Raw genomic sequence first — 15,363 nt, forward strand, 5'->3', positions numbered from 1 at the left:
TCATATATGTGTGATTATTTATATATTTTACTGACTGGCCATACAAGGATCAATTGCTTGGTAATCAACGAATATTTGATACATAAACTGATACATTATATATAGCTATAGATAGATATACCTTTCTATCTATCTATCTATCTATCTATCTATCTATCTATCTATCTATCTATCTATCTATATATATATATATATATATATATATATATATATACATATCTTTATAGATAGATAGATACATAGATAGATAGATAGATATCTTTATATATATATATATATATATATATATATATATATATATATATATATATATATATATATATATATTTATATATAAAATAAATGTAATAAATATAATAAATGATATATAGATAGATAGATATTTTTATATGTATATATATATATATATATATATATATATATATATATATATACATATAAAAATATCTATCTATCTATCTATCTATATCTATATCTATCTATATATATATCTATCTATATATATATATCTATATATATATATATATATATATATATATATATATATATATATATATATATATATATAAAAACGTCATAAAATGTCATATATGTGTGATTATTTATATATGTTACTGACTGGCCATACAAGGATCAATTGCTTGGTAATCAACGAATATTTGATACATAAACTGATACATTATATATAGCTATATATAGATAGCTATACCTTTCTTTCTATCTATATATCTATCTATCTATATATATATACATATCTTTATAGATAGATAGATATCTTTATATGTATATATATATAATAAATGATATATGATAGATAGATAGCTTTTTTAAGGCTAGTCTGTTACGTAGATATACATTGTATGAGAATAGAGAGAAGTATGTATGAAATTAGCGAATATTTCATATATATTATCTGTATTTATAATTCATGTACGATTTATTTATCAAAGACATATGAAGAAGCAATCATTTTAAAACACACACACACAGTATAAATAGCCATATTCTGGGCCATAGAGAAGCTTCTAAAGTGTTGCTGTGTGTTTTTCAGGCACTAATAGGGTGAATAAAATTATTAAAATAGTAAACAATATTCACATAATTCAGCTAATAAAAAGAAGCAACTCTCCCTCTGAATACAAAACAATACAATCTGATAGGGCAATCGCCTTTAGATTTACTATCAGCTGTGTAGTGCAAGAGCCTGTCTGATTTAATACAAATTGGGGTGTTATTAGTAAAGGCAAATAGTCTGTGCACTTTGCAAGAGGTCTTTGAAAATAGAGCAATCTCTGCTGACTTCCATCATCCAATCATGTGCAAGCAAAAATGCTGTTTTTTGTTTTTATTATTTATTCTTCTTGCATGTGATTGGGTATTCTTTGCAAAGTGAAGCTTCACCTCATTTACTAAGCTCTGGTGCAGAATGCACAGTCTATTTGCCTTTAGTAAATGAACCCTATTGAATAGATTTTTTTTAGGAGTATCCTATTGGCATCTCTATAGATATTGTACAGTCAGACAGTGTATGGGCAGCTTTGAATGATTTTTGGATACATGTGACTGGATGATAGAAGTGATGATAGCATCACCTATTCATAGGGTTCCATACTCTGCTTCTACAGGTCTGGAATTACTTTGGGTATAGGCAAAGGTTTTAGTAAATCAATGGGGTAAATTCACTAAAGGCAAATAGACTGTACACTTTGCAAAGCTCTACAGCTTAGTAAGTGAGCATTTTTTTTTCGTTGCACGTGATTGGGTATTCTTTGCAAAGTAAAGTTTTACCTTATTTACTAAGCTGTGGAGCAAATGCCCTTTGCAAAGATTTTGGGGAACTGGAGAAAGTGCAGAGAAGGGCAACCAAAGTGATAAGAGGCATGGAGGAGCTCAGCTATGAGGAAATATTAGAGGAATGGAATTCATTTATATAAGGTGTCCATATAGGGAACTTGATGTTGAGTTATTCACTTTACAATCATCACAGAGGACAAGGGGGCACTCTTTACACCTAGCGGAAAATAGATTTAGGGCCGAATTCATGAAGACTTACGACGGGCGTATCAGTAGATACGCCGTTGTAAGTCCGAAACCCCGCCATCGTATATTTAAGCGTATTCTCAAGCTGAGATACGCTTAAATATTGCTAAGATATGACCGGCGTAAGTCTCCTACGCCGTTGTATCTTAACTGCATATTAACGCTGGCCACTAGGGGCGTGTACGCTGATTTACGCCTAGAATATGTAAATCAGCTAGATACGCCTATTCACGAACGTACGCCCGGCCGTCGCAGTACAGATACGCCGTTTCCGTAAGGCTTTTTCCGGCGTAAAGTTACCCCTGCTATATGAGGCGCAGCCAATGTTAAGTATGGACGTCGGGACCGCGTCAAATTTTCCGTCGATTACGTCGTTTGCGTAAGTCGTTCGCGAATAGGGCTGTGCGTAATTTACGTTCACGTCGAAAGCATTGAAATTTTGCGGGTTAATTTGGAGCATGCGCACTGGGATACTTTCACGGACGGCATGCGCCGTTCGTAAAAAGCGTCATTTACGTGGGGCCACGATGATTTTGCATAAAACACGCCCACATCTTACAGATTTGAATTAGGCGGGCTTACGCCGGCCAATTTACGCAACGCCGCCGCAACTTATGGACCAAGTGCTTTGTGAAAAATGTACTTGCCTGTCAAAGTTGCGGAGGCGTAGCGTAAATAGGATACGTTACGCCCGCAAACAAATACGCGCTCCCTACCTGAATCTACCCCTTAATCTCCAAATACGGAAAGGTTTCTTCACAGTAAGAGCTGTGGAAATGTGGAAATGTAGAATAGACTCCCCCAAGAGCTGCTTCTGGTCAGTTTAGTAGATTGCAATAAAATATGTGTCTGGAATATTTCCTAAATGTACATAATATAACTGGGTACTATTATTTATAGTTTACGTTGATCCAGGGAATGTCTAATTGCCTCTTGGGGGATCAGGAAGGATTCTTCTCCTGCTGGAGGAAATTGGATCATGCTCTGCTGTTTTTTTTTTGCCTTCCTCTGGATCAACTAGGCATAGGATTGTGTATATAAGATTGTAAATTGTTTCCCCATTTTAATGGTTGCACTAGATCAGGGGTCTCCAAACTTTCTAAACAAAGGGCCGTATTGACTGTCTTTCAGACTTTAGGGGGGCCAGACTGTGGCCATCAGGAGTAGAAAAAGTCTTCAACATCAGTGGGAAAGAACAATGCCCCATCTAAGGTGTCAGTGCAAGGAATTGTGCCCCATCGTTGGTGTCATTGGGAGAAATTGTTCCCCATCATTGGGGCCATTGGGGCAAAATTGTGCCCATCATTGGTGTCATTGGGTTTACTTGTCGGTGTTACTGGGAGAAATGGTGCCCCATCATTGGTGTTATTGGGCCCCATTGTTGGCATAATTGGGAGAAAATGTGCCTGACATTGGTGTCATTGTGAGAAATTGTGCCCCATTGTTGGTGTCAGGTGGAGGAATTGTGCCCCTTAATTGGTGTCAGTGTGGGGTAATTATGCCCCATTGCTGGTATCAGTGGATGAAACAGTGCTCCAAGGGCCGGATAAAAGCAAGCATAGGGCCTGCATCTGGCCCCCGGGCCGTAGTTTGGAGACCACTGCACTAGATGGACTTGTGTCTTTTTTGAACCAGACTATGTAACTATATATTTGCGTTTAGTAAATGAACCCCTATGTATTATATATTTGTTATGAAAGGAAATTAGGGGGTCAGCAGTACTAATGGAAGGTTTCCTGTGATTAATCACTATACAGATGTCGGGGTACTAGTAGAATAAGCGTGTTATGGGACTCAGAAGGGGACTTGCTGTGACATTGCATTGTCTCTGGCTGTGTCTATGCAGTGTGCTGTAGGCTGCTGTCCACATGGAGTGTCCTGATTATGGGCGGCTGACACCATGATTTGTGCCCATTGTCCCCCTACAAGCCCATGCTGGCCGCCCCCCTTGTGCTGGTCGCCCCCCCCTTGCGCTGGGAAGACTTGGCAGCTGGGCGACCCATTACCTGTGTGAGAAGCAGCGAGGGGGCGTGTCTGCCCGCCTGGCACCTGTAGGTGTTTGCAGGGAGGGGAGCGAGGAGCGAGGAGCTCGCTGATTGGCGGAGGGCTGACGGTCCAGGCACGCGTCTCTGGATGTTCTTATAAGAATCCCGGCGAGTCCCCATCTAGCAGTATTGCAGGGACCCCCGACATGGACACAGTGCTGGAACAGTTTACAGGGCTGGAGTCCTTCCCATCCCCTTACTTCGATGAGGAAGACTTCTTCACCGACCAGTCCTCCAGGGACCACCTGGACGCCGAGGACTTCCTGGAGGACGACGTTGACTTCTTGACCGGCCAGATCCAGGACTATTACAAGGACAGCCGCATCCTGCACGGGGAAGACTACTGCGACGCCGGTAACTTCTCCTTCTCGTCCACCTCGTCCTCCGGGGGCTTCCACTATGACTGCGGGGAGGTCGGCTGCGACCTGTCCCCGGGTATGAAGGGCTCCAGCTGTGGGGCGATGAAGAGGAGGAGGAGGATGAGGTCTGATACTGAGATGCAGCAACTCAGGCAGGCGGCCAATGTCCGGGAGCGCAGGAGGATGCAGTCCATCAATGATGCCTTCGAGGGGCTCCGGACCCACATCCCCACCCTGCCCTATGAGAAGAGGCTCTCCAAGGTGGACACCCTGAGGCTGGCCATAGGCTACATCAACTTCCTCAGCGAGCTGGTGCAGTCTGATCTTCCCCTGAGGAACCAAAATAATGAGAGCTCCATGCAACCCAAGAAGGTCATCATCTGCCACAGAGGAACAAGTGAGTGCTCACCTGGGGATGGGAGACCTCAACTTCTGGGGACATGGAGGCTGTAGACCTAAACTTCTGCACATGGGGGTTGTAGACCAAAACTTCTGCACATAGGGGTTGTAGACCTAAACTTCTGCACATGGGGGTTGTAGACCTACACTTCTGCACATGGGGGTTGTAGACCTACACTTCTGCACATGGGGGTTGTAGACCTACACTTCTGCACAAGGGGGATGTAGACCTACACTTCTGCACATGGGGGTGGTAGACCTACACTTCTGCACAAGGGGGATGTAGACCTACACTTCTGCACAAGGGGGTTGTACACCTACACTTCTGCACAAGGGGGTTGTAGACCTACACTTCTGCACATGGAGGTTGTAGACCTACACTTCTGCACAAGGGGGATGTAGACCTACACTTCTGCACAAGGGGGTTGTACACCTACACTTCTGCACAAGGGGGTTGTACACCTACACTTCTCCACATGGGGGTGGTAGACCTACACTTCTGCACATGGGGGTTGTAGACCAAAACTTCTGCACATAGGGGTTGTAGACCTAAACTTCTGCACATGGGGGTTGTAGACCTACACTTCTGCACATGGGGGTTGTAGACCTACACTTCTGCACATGGGGGTTGTAGACCTACACTTCTGCACAAGGGGGATGTAGACCTACACTTCTGCACATGGGGGTGGTAGACCTACACTTCTGCACAAGGGGGATGTAGACCTACACTTCTGCACAAGGGGGTTGTACACCTACACTTCTGCACAAGGGGGTTGTAGACCTACACTTCTGCACATGGAGGTTGTAGACCTACACTTCTGCACAAGGGGGATGTAGACCTACACTTCTGCACAAGGGGGTTGTACACCTACACTTCTGCACAAGGGGGTTGTACACCTACACTTCTCCACATGGGGGTGGTAGACCTACACTTCTGCACATGGGGGTTGTAGACCTACACTTCTGCACATGGGGGTTGTAGACCTACACTTCTGCACATGGGGGTTGTAGACCTACACTTCTGCACATAGGGGCTGTAGACCTAAACTTCTGCACATGGGGGTTGTAGACCTAAACTTCTGCACATGGGGGTTGTAGACCTACACTTCTGCACATGGGGGTTGTAGACCTAAACTTCTGCACATGGGGGTTGTAGACCTAAACTTCTGCACATAGGGGTTGTAGACCTAAACTTCTGCACATGGGGGTTGTAGACCTACACTTCTGCACATGGGGGCTGTAGACCTAAACTTCTGCACAAGGGGGTTGTAGACCTAAACTTCTGCACATGGGGGTTGTAGACCTACACTTCTGCACACATGGGGGTTGTAGACCTATACTTCTGCACATGGGGGTTGTAGACCTACACTTCTGCACACATGGGGGCTGTAGACCTAAACTTCTGCACATAGGGGTTGTAGACCTTAACTTCCAGGGACCTGAGGGTTGTAGACCTAAACTTCTGCACACCTGGGGGTTGTAGACCTAAACTTCCAGGGACCTGAGGGTTGTAGACCTAAACTTCTGTACACCTGGGTACCTGGGGGTTATAGACCTACACTTCTCCAGGTGATGGAGGGCAGCAGGTGCTAAAGGGACCTTAAGCTAGATACTGAACTCTGTAGTTGCAGAAGAACCGTTCCAGCATTAGTTCAAATCTGGGCACAGAGAGGGGACAACGAATCTGAGATGGTCTACATCAGTGGTTCACAGCCTCAGTCCCTAAATACCCCCAACAGACCATGTATTAGAAATTTCACTTAGATAAATAGTTGTCATAAATAGCAAGCCATTGACATTGATTTAAAGCAAACGTGCATGAAAACATGACCTGTTGGGGGTACTTGAGGACTGAGGTTGGGAACCATTGGTCTACACCAGCAGACATTAAAGTCCTGGTACAGATTTGGAAAGTGACATGGAGAGGAGTGGGGCTTTGCTCTCTGGTTAGATGTTACAAGTAGTAGGTGTTCAGGAGTCAGGACTTAGGAAGGACCTTGGAGTCGCTTTAATGTCCTTAACTGGAGTCTGTTGGGTTGATTTACTAAAACTTGGGGAGTTTTGTCAAAGCTTAATTGAACAAGCTGAAGTTAGAAGCTGATTGGTTACCATGCACAGATGCACCAGATTTTGAACTCTCCAGTTTTAGTAAATCAACCCCTGTGAGTTTGTCCAATAAGCCCCAAATGGTGGTCACCCCAGCATGTACAGAAGTTTACATTTCCACAGCAGATGTAGGGCAACTATCTGTCAGAGTTATGTGCACCTGCTCGCTCCTAGTTCTTGTGGCACTACTGGTCCCAGCTTGCCCTGAAGGAGCATGTTTGGATTAATAGTTCCCCATCATTTTGTATAAAATCCTTATTAGTGAATATTCTGTTCAGTCTGATCAACTCTGCTAGTTCAGTCATTGTAGCTGAAATTATTGTTTCCAATCAATGATTCCAATTGTGTCAAATCGTTGGCTGCCCGAGGCTAGTGTCACCCCAGCTAAAGAATAGAAACGTCAATGTAGTGGGACTGATTTACTAAAGGAAAGAATGTACATTATGCAAAGTAATTGTTTACTTATCTTAGTAGATCAGATGAAGCTGTGTTCACTTTAATCATCTGATCATGTCAAGAACATATTTCCATTGTATACGATTGGTTGTTCAAACCTAACGCAACTTAGTAAACCATCCACAATGAGTGGAAACAGATTGTAGAAAATACATAGTTGTCCAGCTAGTTATTCCCCTAGGAAGGGACAACAACCCGGGACATTTGTGAGACAATTCCCAATGACATTGATCCATTTTGCATATAAAAAAAATCTCCATATTTCCTATTATATGATAAATTACATGTAGTAGCAAAAGGGAAACATTAAACATAAAGGAAAACAGTACAATAGTTTCTACATTGTAATGAAAATAGTTACAGTTCAATAGTTGTAGAAAAAAGGAGGGTTGCCATCCGGGACCCTGGGGACCTCTGGGCCCTTTAATAATAATAATAATAATAATAATAATAATAATAATAATAATAATAAATATATATATATATATATATATATATATATATATATATATATATATATATATATATATATATATATATATATATAAATAACATTTTATAAAAAAATAAATAAAAAAAGAGGGGGGTTGTCATCCGGGCCTCTGGGGACCTCCAGGCCCCTTACAGGTGTACTGCCTGTACCCCCATGATGACGGCCCTGCCTGCAGACAAGTTTTGCTGACCGTAACTGAGTTTTTCTTGCAATGTGATTGATAGCTTCACTACCACTAATTAGGCTATTTTGACAGTGACCAGCTTTAAGGGATTTTCCACCATGCTGGATGGTCATTATGATTTATCATAGACCATTCTTCATTTTGATTATGGTCAGCTCCTGTAGTTACTTATAGGGTTTGCCCAAGTGGTGCCAAAATTAAAGGAACCCTGTTTGTAATAAAAATGTGGAGACTGCCACTGCTAACCACCAAAATACAAGCTCCCTGCCTGTCAGGATGACCCTCTTACTTCAATCATTTGAGTCACTGACCTGGAGCAAGTTTTCAGATCTGCATTTTCAACTTACTGCATGCTGGTTTCTGGTTAGTAAATTAAAGTACTGAATCCAGAAACCAGGCAGCTTGCATTCTCAGTGCTCAGCATTATCAGCATATATATTGTTTCAGTGCAGGTTTTTCTTATAGTACCCAAAAACATTCAATTATTATTAGGGTCCATTCATGCTTAAGGGTTTCATTGTGGTGTGTTAATGCACATGTGTTTTAGCATGCCTCACAGCAATGCATAGGTGTGAATGGGCACTATTTCTCCTGAGTGTGGGCATCGATACATACATATCTTACTGAGAAAAATGGGTGTGGAGATGGAGATGGAAATGATGACATTGGCACTAATCATACCTTGAGCTTTCATTCTTCTATAGAATGATGGATATAGCCTGTTCCATCATGATGGCAAATCTCCTGGTGGTGCCAAGCACCTTCAACCACCAAAGATTTTTTTGGATTCCCATTGTATCCTATGGTCTGAGAACTGTATAACTTGAAGCTTGTCATGTGCTTATTTGTGACAGAGTTGTGCATTTTTGTGATCTATAGACTTCAATGGAAGCCCCTGAAAAACATATTTTTAGGGAAATTTCTTGCCTCTCCTTTTCCTAGTCATTAGCTTTCCATTGGCTAAAACAAAAATGCTGATGCCTAAAGTCATGTGTACTAATGTGCATAAAAAATGCTTGAAAAACACCTAAAAAAGCTTAAGTGCGAACCTATGGGGCAATAATTACAGCCTAGGGATGATTCTCCTATTCTATAGAATGTTGTATGACCAGCAATAACTAGGAGAAACAAGCCTATCTCTCCCTAACCTATATCTTTTTGTCTCTTCTTTAGGATCTCCATCTCCAAGTGACCCAGATTATGGTCTTCCCCCTCTAGCCGGCCATTCGTTATCCTGGACTGATGAGAAACAACTCCGGGACCAGAACATTGTCCGGACAGCAAAAGTCTGGACCCCGGAAGACCCCAGAAAACTAAACAAATCATCTCTTAACAACATTGAAAATGAGCCACCCCTGACACTGTGTCTGGACATTTGAAGTGGACTTGCACTTTATTGACACTTTTGTAAATATTTATTTGTGTGTGTGTGTATATATTTGTACATAGCTCACTCTGTGCAATGTAATTTATCATATCTGTACAAATCCAATGGCAATCAAGTTAATATTTATATATTTATTACAATTTGTTTCGGTAAACCTGGAAATTGAATGTATAATTTATATTTAATTTAATCTGATATATGCAAAAAATGATGAAACACTTGTTAATAATTTGGAGAAAAGTGAATATAATTTATTTTTTAATATTTCTCCTTTTTGAATAAAAGTTTTTTATACAGTATCCTGGTTTGTGTTGGAAGTAAACCATACTTACTAAAGTAATATGGCAGAGAATAGGCTTGCTGAGTGTGAGTTTATACAGCTGTAGTCAGGCAGGATATAGGCCTTCTGGGTCAGTGTATTATTCATGCCCACCCCCACCCCCACCCCCCCCTCTTCCTATGTGGGAGTCCTGGTAGTATGAGGACATGTCAACTCTTAGACCCCATACACACTATTAGATTTTCTGCCAATTTTCGTCTTCAGATTTACCAAAACCATGTAGTGCAAGGGCCTGCCTGATTGCATACACATTGAAACGCTTAAGGTTTGGTCTCATATTATATGGTTTTGGTAAATCTGAAGCCAAAAAACTGCAGAAAATCAAATAGTGTCTATGGGGTCTTAGGCTTGGTTCACATATGTGCGAATTGGATGCATTTGAAACTGGCTCACATGCATAGGCATGCGCACAGGGTGTGCCAGGTGTGAATGTGCACACCCTAATCACCCTTCGCTGCTTAGCTGCAAGGAAAAGGGATCGGGAATTTCTGTCCTCAAGTCCCTTTCTTTTTCTCCAAAGTGAGACGTCATGGGTCTGTTTAGACTCCTGATATTTCACCAAAGCCCCCCCGATGGGGCTCAGAAAAAATAAATAAAAAAATATTGTAAAAAAAATTGCAAAAAAAGTAATAAAAAAAAGAAACTACCGACACCAACCTTTGCCCTACTGACACTGTACATTGCCCTGCTGCCCTAATTATATTTACACACATGCACGTATGTTTGAGCTTTGGTGTGCACACCCTAATGCAATAGACTGCGCACACCTTTGCTCACATGGTTCACACATGTCCGTGGCGGCTGCGGTGCAGTTTAAAAAAAGGGTCCTGTGCCTTTTTGGGTCTGGTTCAGTTTAAAATTTAGGTAAAAATTTGCACCTGAATCTCACCTGAAACGGTGAACAGGAACGTACCGGACAGAACCCCAGACTGCAAACCGCAGCCGCACATATAAGAACCCAGCCTAAGACACTAGTCACAAGAACAGGTGACCCATTGGAACATTTCCACTCTTTTCCTGTTTTTGTGATGATTCAAAATTTTGTGTGCAGTGGGTAGGATTGTGGTCAGGGTGCTGTGTGCAGTGGGTAGGATTGTGGTCAGGGTGCTGTTTGCGGTGGGTAGGATGGTGGTCAGGGTGCTGTGTGCCGTGGGTAGATTTGTCGCCAGGGTGCTGTGTGCGGTGGGAAGGATGGTGGTCAGGGTGCTGTGTGCGGTGGGTAGGATTGTGGTCAGGGTGCTGTGTGCAGTGGGTAGGATTGTGGTCAGGGTGCTGTTTGCGGTGGGTAGGATGGTGGTCAGGGTGCTGTGTGCCGTGGGTAGATTTGTCGCCAGGGTGCTGTGTGCGGTGGGAAGGATGGTGGTCAGGGTGCTGTGTGCGGTGGGTAGGATTGTGGTCAGGGTGGGTAGGATTGTGGTCAGGGTACTGTGTGCAGTGGGTAGGATTGTGGTCAGGGTGCTGTGTGCGGTGGTTAGGATGGTGGTGAGGGTGCTGTGTGCGGTGGGTAGGATTGTGGTCAGGGTGCTGTGTGCGGTGGGTAGGATGGTGGTCGGAGTGCTGTGTGCGGTGGGTAGGATTGTGGTCAGGGTGCTGTGTGCGGTGGGTAGGATGGTGGTCAGGGTGCTGTGTGCGGTGGGTAGGATTGTGGTCAGGGTGCTGTGTGCGGTGGGTAGGATTGTGGTCAGGGTGCTGTGTGCGGTGGGTAGGATTGTGGTCAGGGTGCTGTGTGCGGTGGGTAGGATGGTGGTCAGGGTGCTGTATGCGGTGGGCAGCAGGGCTGATCCTAGGCAGGGTGCGCAGGGTGCTTTGCACCCAGGCGCCTGCAGAGGTTGGGGAGCCAAGGGCCCAGATTCACAAAGAGCAAGGCGCACATTACACCGCCGTAGAGTAACCACTGTACGCTACGCCAACGCAGCGCAGAGAGGCAAGCATTGCATTCAGCAAGCCAGTGCTCCCAACGCTGCGCCAGCATGGCGTGGGTTTCGAAGGCGCACGTCGGCGTAGGTGGAAGTGGGCGTGAACCCATGCAAATGATGAGCCAACCGCTCTAGCGCACAGATACGAAGGCGCACATTTGCACTTACGTCTGCGTGACTTGTTATACGTCGGCGTAAGTGCTTTGTGAATCTGGGCCAATGTGTATACACACGCTAAAGTGCCTCAAAAGAAGCTACTTGCAGGACATTTTTGGACATCCTGCCAGCGCATCACTCCAGTGTGAAAGCATCTCCTGTACTATGTCTGCAGTCTCTGACCATCTCCTGTACTATGTCTGCAGTCTCTGATCATCTCCTGTACTATGTCTGCAGTCTCTGACCATATTGTGTATCATGTCTGCAGTCTCTGACCATCTCTTGTATCATGTCTGCAGTCTCTGACCATCTCTTGTATCATGTCTGCAGTTTCTAACCATCTCCTATATCACGTCTGCAGTCTCTGACCATCTCCTGTACTATGTCTGTAGTCTCCAATCATCTCCTGTACTATGTCAGCAGTCTCTAGTCATCTCCTATATCATGTCTGCAGTCTCTAATCATCTCCTATATCATGTCTGCAGTCTCTGACCACCTCCTATATCATGTCTGCAGTCTCTGATCATCTCCTGTACAGGGCCGGACTGGGATACCGGGAGATATCCCGGTAGGCTGCCTGTTCTGAGGCCGGATTGAGCTAAGTCACGGCTGCCCCACTCCTCTCCCGCCTCCTGTCACACACTGCTGGCACTGAGGCGCGGGGTTCATTGTGAAAAGTTCGGCCGTGCTGCCTGTGACAAAAGTCCCGCCCTCCTCCTAGACCAGCTCATGTCATAGACGCAGTGTTCTGTCAATCACAAGAGCTGGTCTAGAAGGAGGGCGGGACTTTTGTCGAGAAGGGAGAAGGTCGAGATAGCGGCATAGTCGCCGGGAGACGGTCAGAGGTAGGTCCCTATCCCTCGGCAACAGGCCACTTTCCTAAGTGGCAGCAACAACTTTAAACCGAGGGAGAGGCATCCGCGGGTCAGAGCACCAGCAAAGCCCGCCCCCTCCCTCCCTGCACACAGACTCGCCCACCTATGTGTCTACACTGCCACCTTCACCTGCTTCCCATCACTGCAGCAGAGCGCCCTCATAGGCAGTGGCGGTGCAGCGCATGGAGGAGAGGGTGGGGGCAATATTAACTTGCCAAAGGTGGAAGATCTGTTGTGACAGCAAGTCATTCAGAGAGTGGCTTGTTTATGAGATATTTGGATTTTTTATTTTTTATTATTATATATTTATGCGTGTATTTATTTATTTTTGTATATATTTATTTGGATTTATTTATGTGTGACTTTTATTTATTTATGTGTGTATTTATTTATTTTTGTATATATTTATTTGGATTTATTTATGTGTGACTTTTATTTATTTATGTGTGTATTTATTTATTTTTGTATATATTTATTTGGATTTATTTATGTGTGACTTTTATTTATTTATGTGTGTATTTATTTATTTTTGTATGTATTTATTTTTATTTATTTATGTATTTATTTATTTTTCTAAGGACAAACCCAACTGTCTGTGTAGTACACCGATGAAAAGAACTTGGGGTGTCCTCACACACAATTTAATAAACAATTAATTTATTTACTGTACAGGATTTATAATTTCATCAACAGTTTGCGCAGCACTTTACACCAATGAGGGCAGACAGGACAATCATTATACAATTCGACCCAGATTCACAGCGAGCGGGCGCACATTACGCCGCCGTAGTGCAAATAATATATGCTACGCCGACGTAGCTGGGTTTCGAAGGCGTAAGTCGGCGTAGGTGGAAGTGGGCGTGAGCCATGCAAATGAGGCGTGACCCCATGCAAATGATGGGCCGAGCACCAGACAGATACGTATCACCAAATGCGCATGCGCCAAGACGAGGACGCATCCCTCTGCGCATGCTCATAACCACGTCGGAACAACTGCCTAAAATACGCCGGATCACTGCCTACGGCGTGAACGCAACCTACGCCCAGCCACACACACGTCCAACGTAAACTCCGTGAAATACGCCGGCTTGTGTTCCCTGGTGCAGACCTTTGCATGTCTGCTGCTGGGTTACACCTCCTTAATGGGGCTTAACTTTACGCCGGACGTACAACTTACGCGCACATCGCGTAGCCTGCGTAGGGCGCACATACATTCGTGAATCGCCGTATTTGCCTCATTTGCATATTTGAATAGAAAATCAATGGGAGCGCCACATGCGCCACATGCGTCCAGCCCAAATATGCGCCCACGCTACGCCGGCATAGGCAAGTTACGTTGGCGGGATGAAGCCTGTTTTTAGGCGTATCTTAGTCTTAGACGGCGCACATTTGCACTTTCACGGCGTATCTTGAGATACGTTGGCGCAGGTGCTTTGTGAATCCGGGCCTTCATGCGCAGCACCGCCACTGCCTATGTGGGCACTCCAGTGATGGGAAGCAGGTGAAGGTGGCTGTGTAGACACATAGGTGGGCGAGTCTGTGTGCAGGGAGGGAGGGGGCAGGGCTTTGCAGGTGCTTTGACCCGCGGACGCGTTCAGGTGGTACAAAAGGTAATTACTGGGGAATGAACTGATGGAGAAAATGGAATTGAGTGATCGTGCGACTCTGTTCCCAAACAAAATGTATGCCCTTTTTTTGCAAAAATAGAGCTTTCTTTTGGTGGTATTTGATCACCACTACGTTTTTTATTTTTTGCGCTATAAGCAAAAAAAGAGCGACAATTTTGTAAAAAAACATAATTTTTTACTTTCTGCTATAAAACATACCAACAAAAAATGTCTTCATCAATTTAGGCCAATATGTATTCTGCTACATATTTTTGGTAAAAAATAAAATACAAAAAGCATAAATTGATTGGTTTGCGCATAAGTTATAGTGTCTACAAACTATGGGATATTTATTTTTTGTTGCCAATTGTTTTTGCTGCAATTGTGGACACGGTAAGGCTGCAATGGGCATGGTAAACGCCCCTGAACACATTTAATGTTATCCTATGTGTCCATGCACACAGTCACGTTTTTCTGCGTTTTTCGGCAGTCGTGTTTATTCTCGTTTTTTCAGAAGCAAACAAATTGGTTCAGACGCAAAAGTTTTCGTGTTTCAGACGCAAAACGCAGCTAAACACGGCAAAACGCAGTACCGGCGTTTTGCTGCGATTTCGTTTATAGGTGTTTTTAAAGGTGACCTATTTTTTTACATTAGAAATCTCAAAAACGATGGCAAATGATGTAAAACCATTAAAAAAACATAAAAAATGTAATTGCTTGCATTGCATTGTGGACAATCCACAACTTGTGGCAGGTGATGTGGCCAGGTGATGTGGAAAGTGGACAATCCACAACTTGTGGTAGGTGACATGGCCAGGTGATGTGGCAGGTGACGTGGCCAGGTCACGTGGCCAGTGGACAATCCACAACTTGTGGCAGGTGACATGGCCAGGTCACGTGGCAGGTGATGTGGCCAGTGGACAATCCACAACTTGTGGCAGGTGACGTGGCAAGTAACGTGGCCAGGTGATGTGGCAAGTGAACAATCCACAACTTGTGG

General features: G+C 43.8%; 1 protein-coding gene across 1 annotated transcript; it reads left to right on the forward strand.

The window, feature by feature from the left end:
- Positions 1 to 4,199: 4,199 nt before the first annotated feature.
- On the forward strand, positions 4,200 to 9,768 carry PTF1A (pancreas associated transcription factor 1a). The gene is made up of 2 exons (XM_040352513.1): positions 4,200 to 4,841; positions 9,256 to 9,768. The coding sequence occupies exons 1-2, from the start codon at positions 4,232 to 4,234 to the stop codon at positions 9,459 to 9,461; spliced, it is 816 nt and encodes a 271-aa protein (XP_040208447.1). The 5' UTR covers positions 4,200 to 4,231; the 3' UTR covers positions 9,462 to 9,768.
- Positions 9,769 to 15,363: the final 5,595 nt, after the last annotated feature.

This window comes from Rana temporaria, chromosome 5, assembly GCF_905171775.1.
Source record: "Rana temporaria chromosome 5, aRanTem1.1, whole genome shotgun sequence".
Classification (NCBI taxonomy): domain Eukaryota; kingdom Metazoa; phylum Chordata; class Amphibia; order Anura; family Ranidae; genus Rana; species Rana temporaria.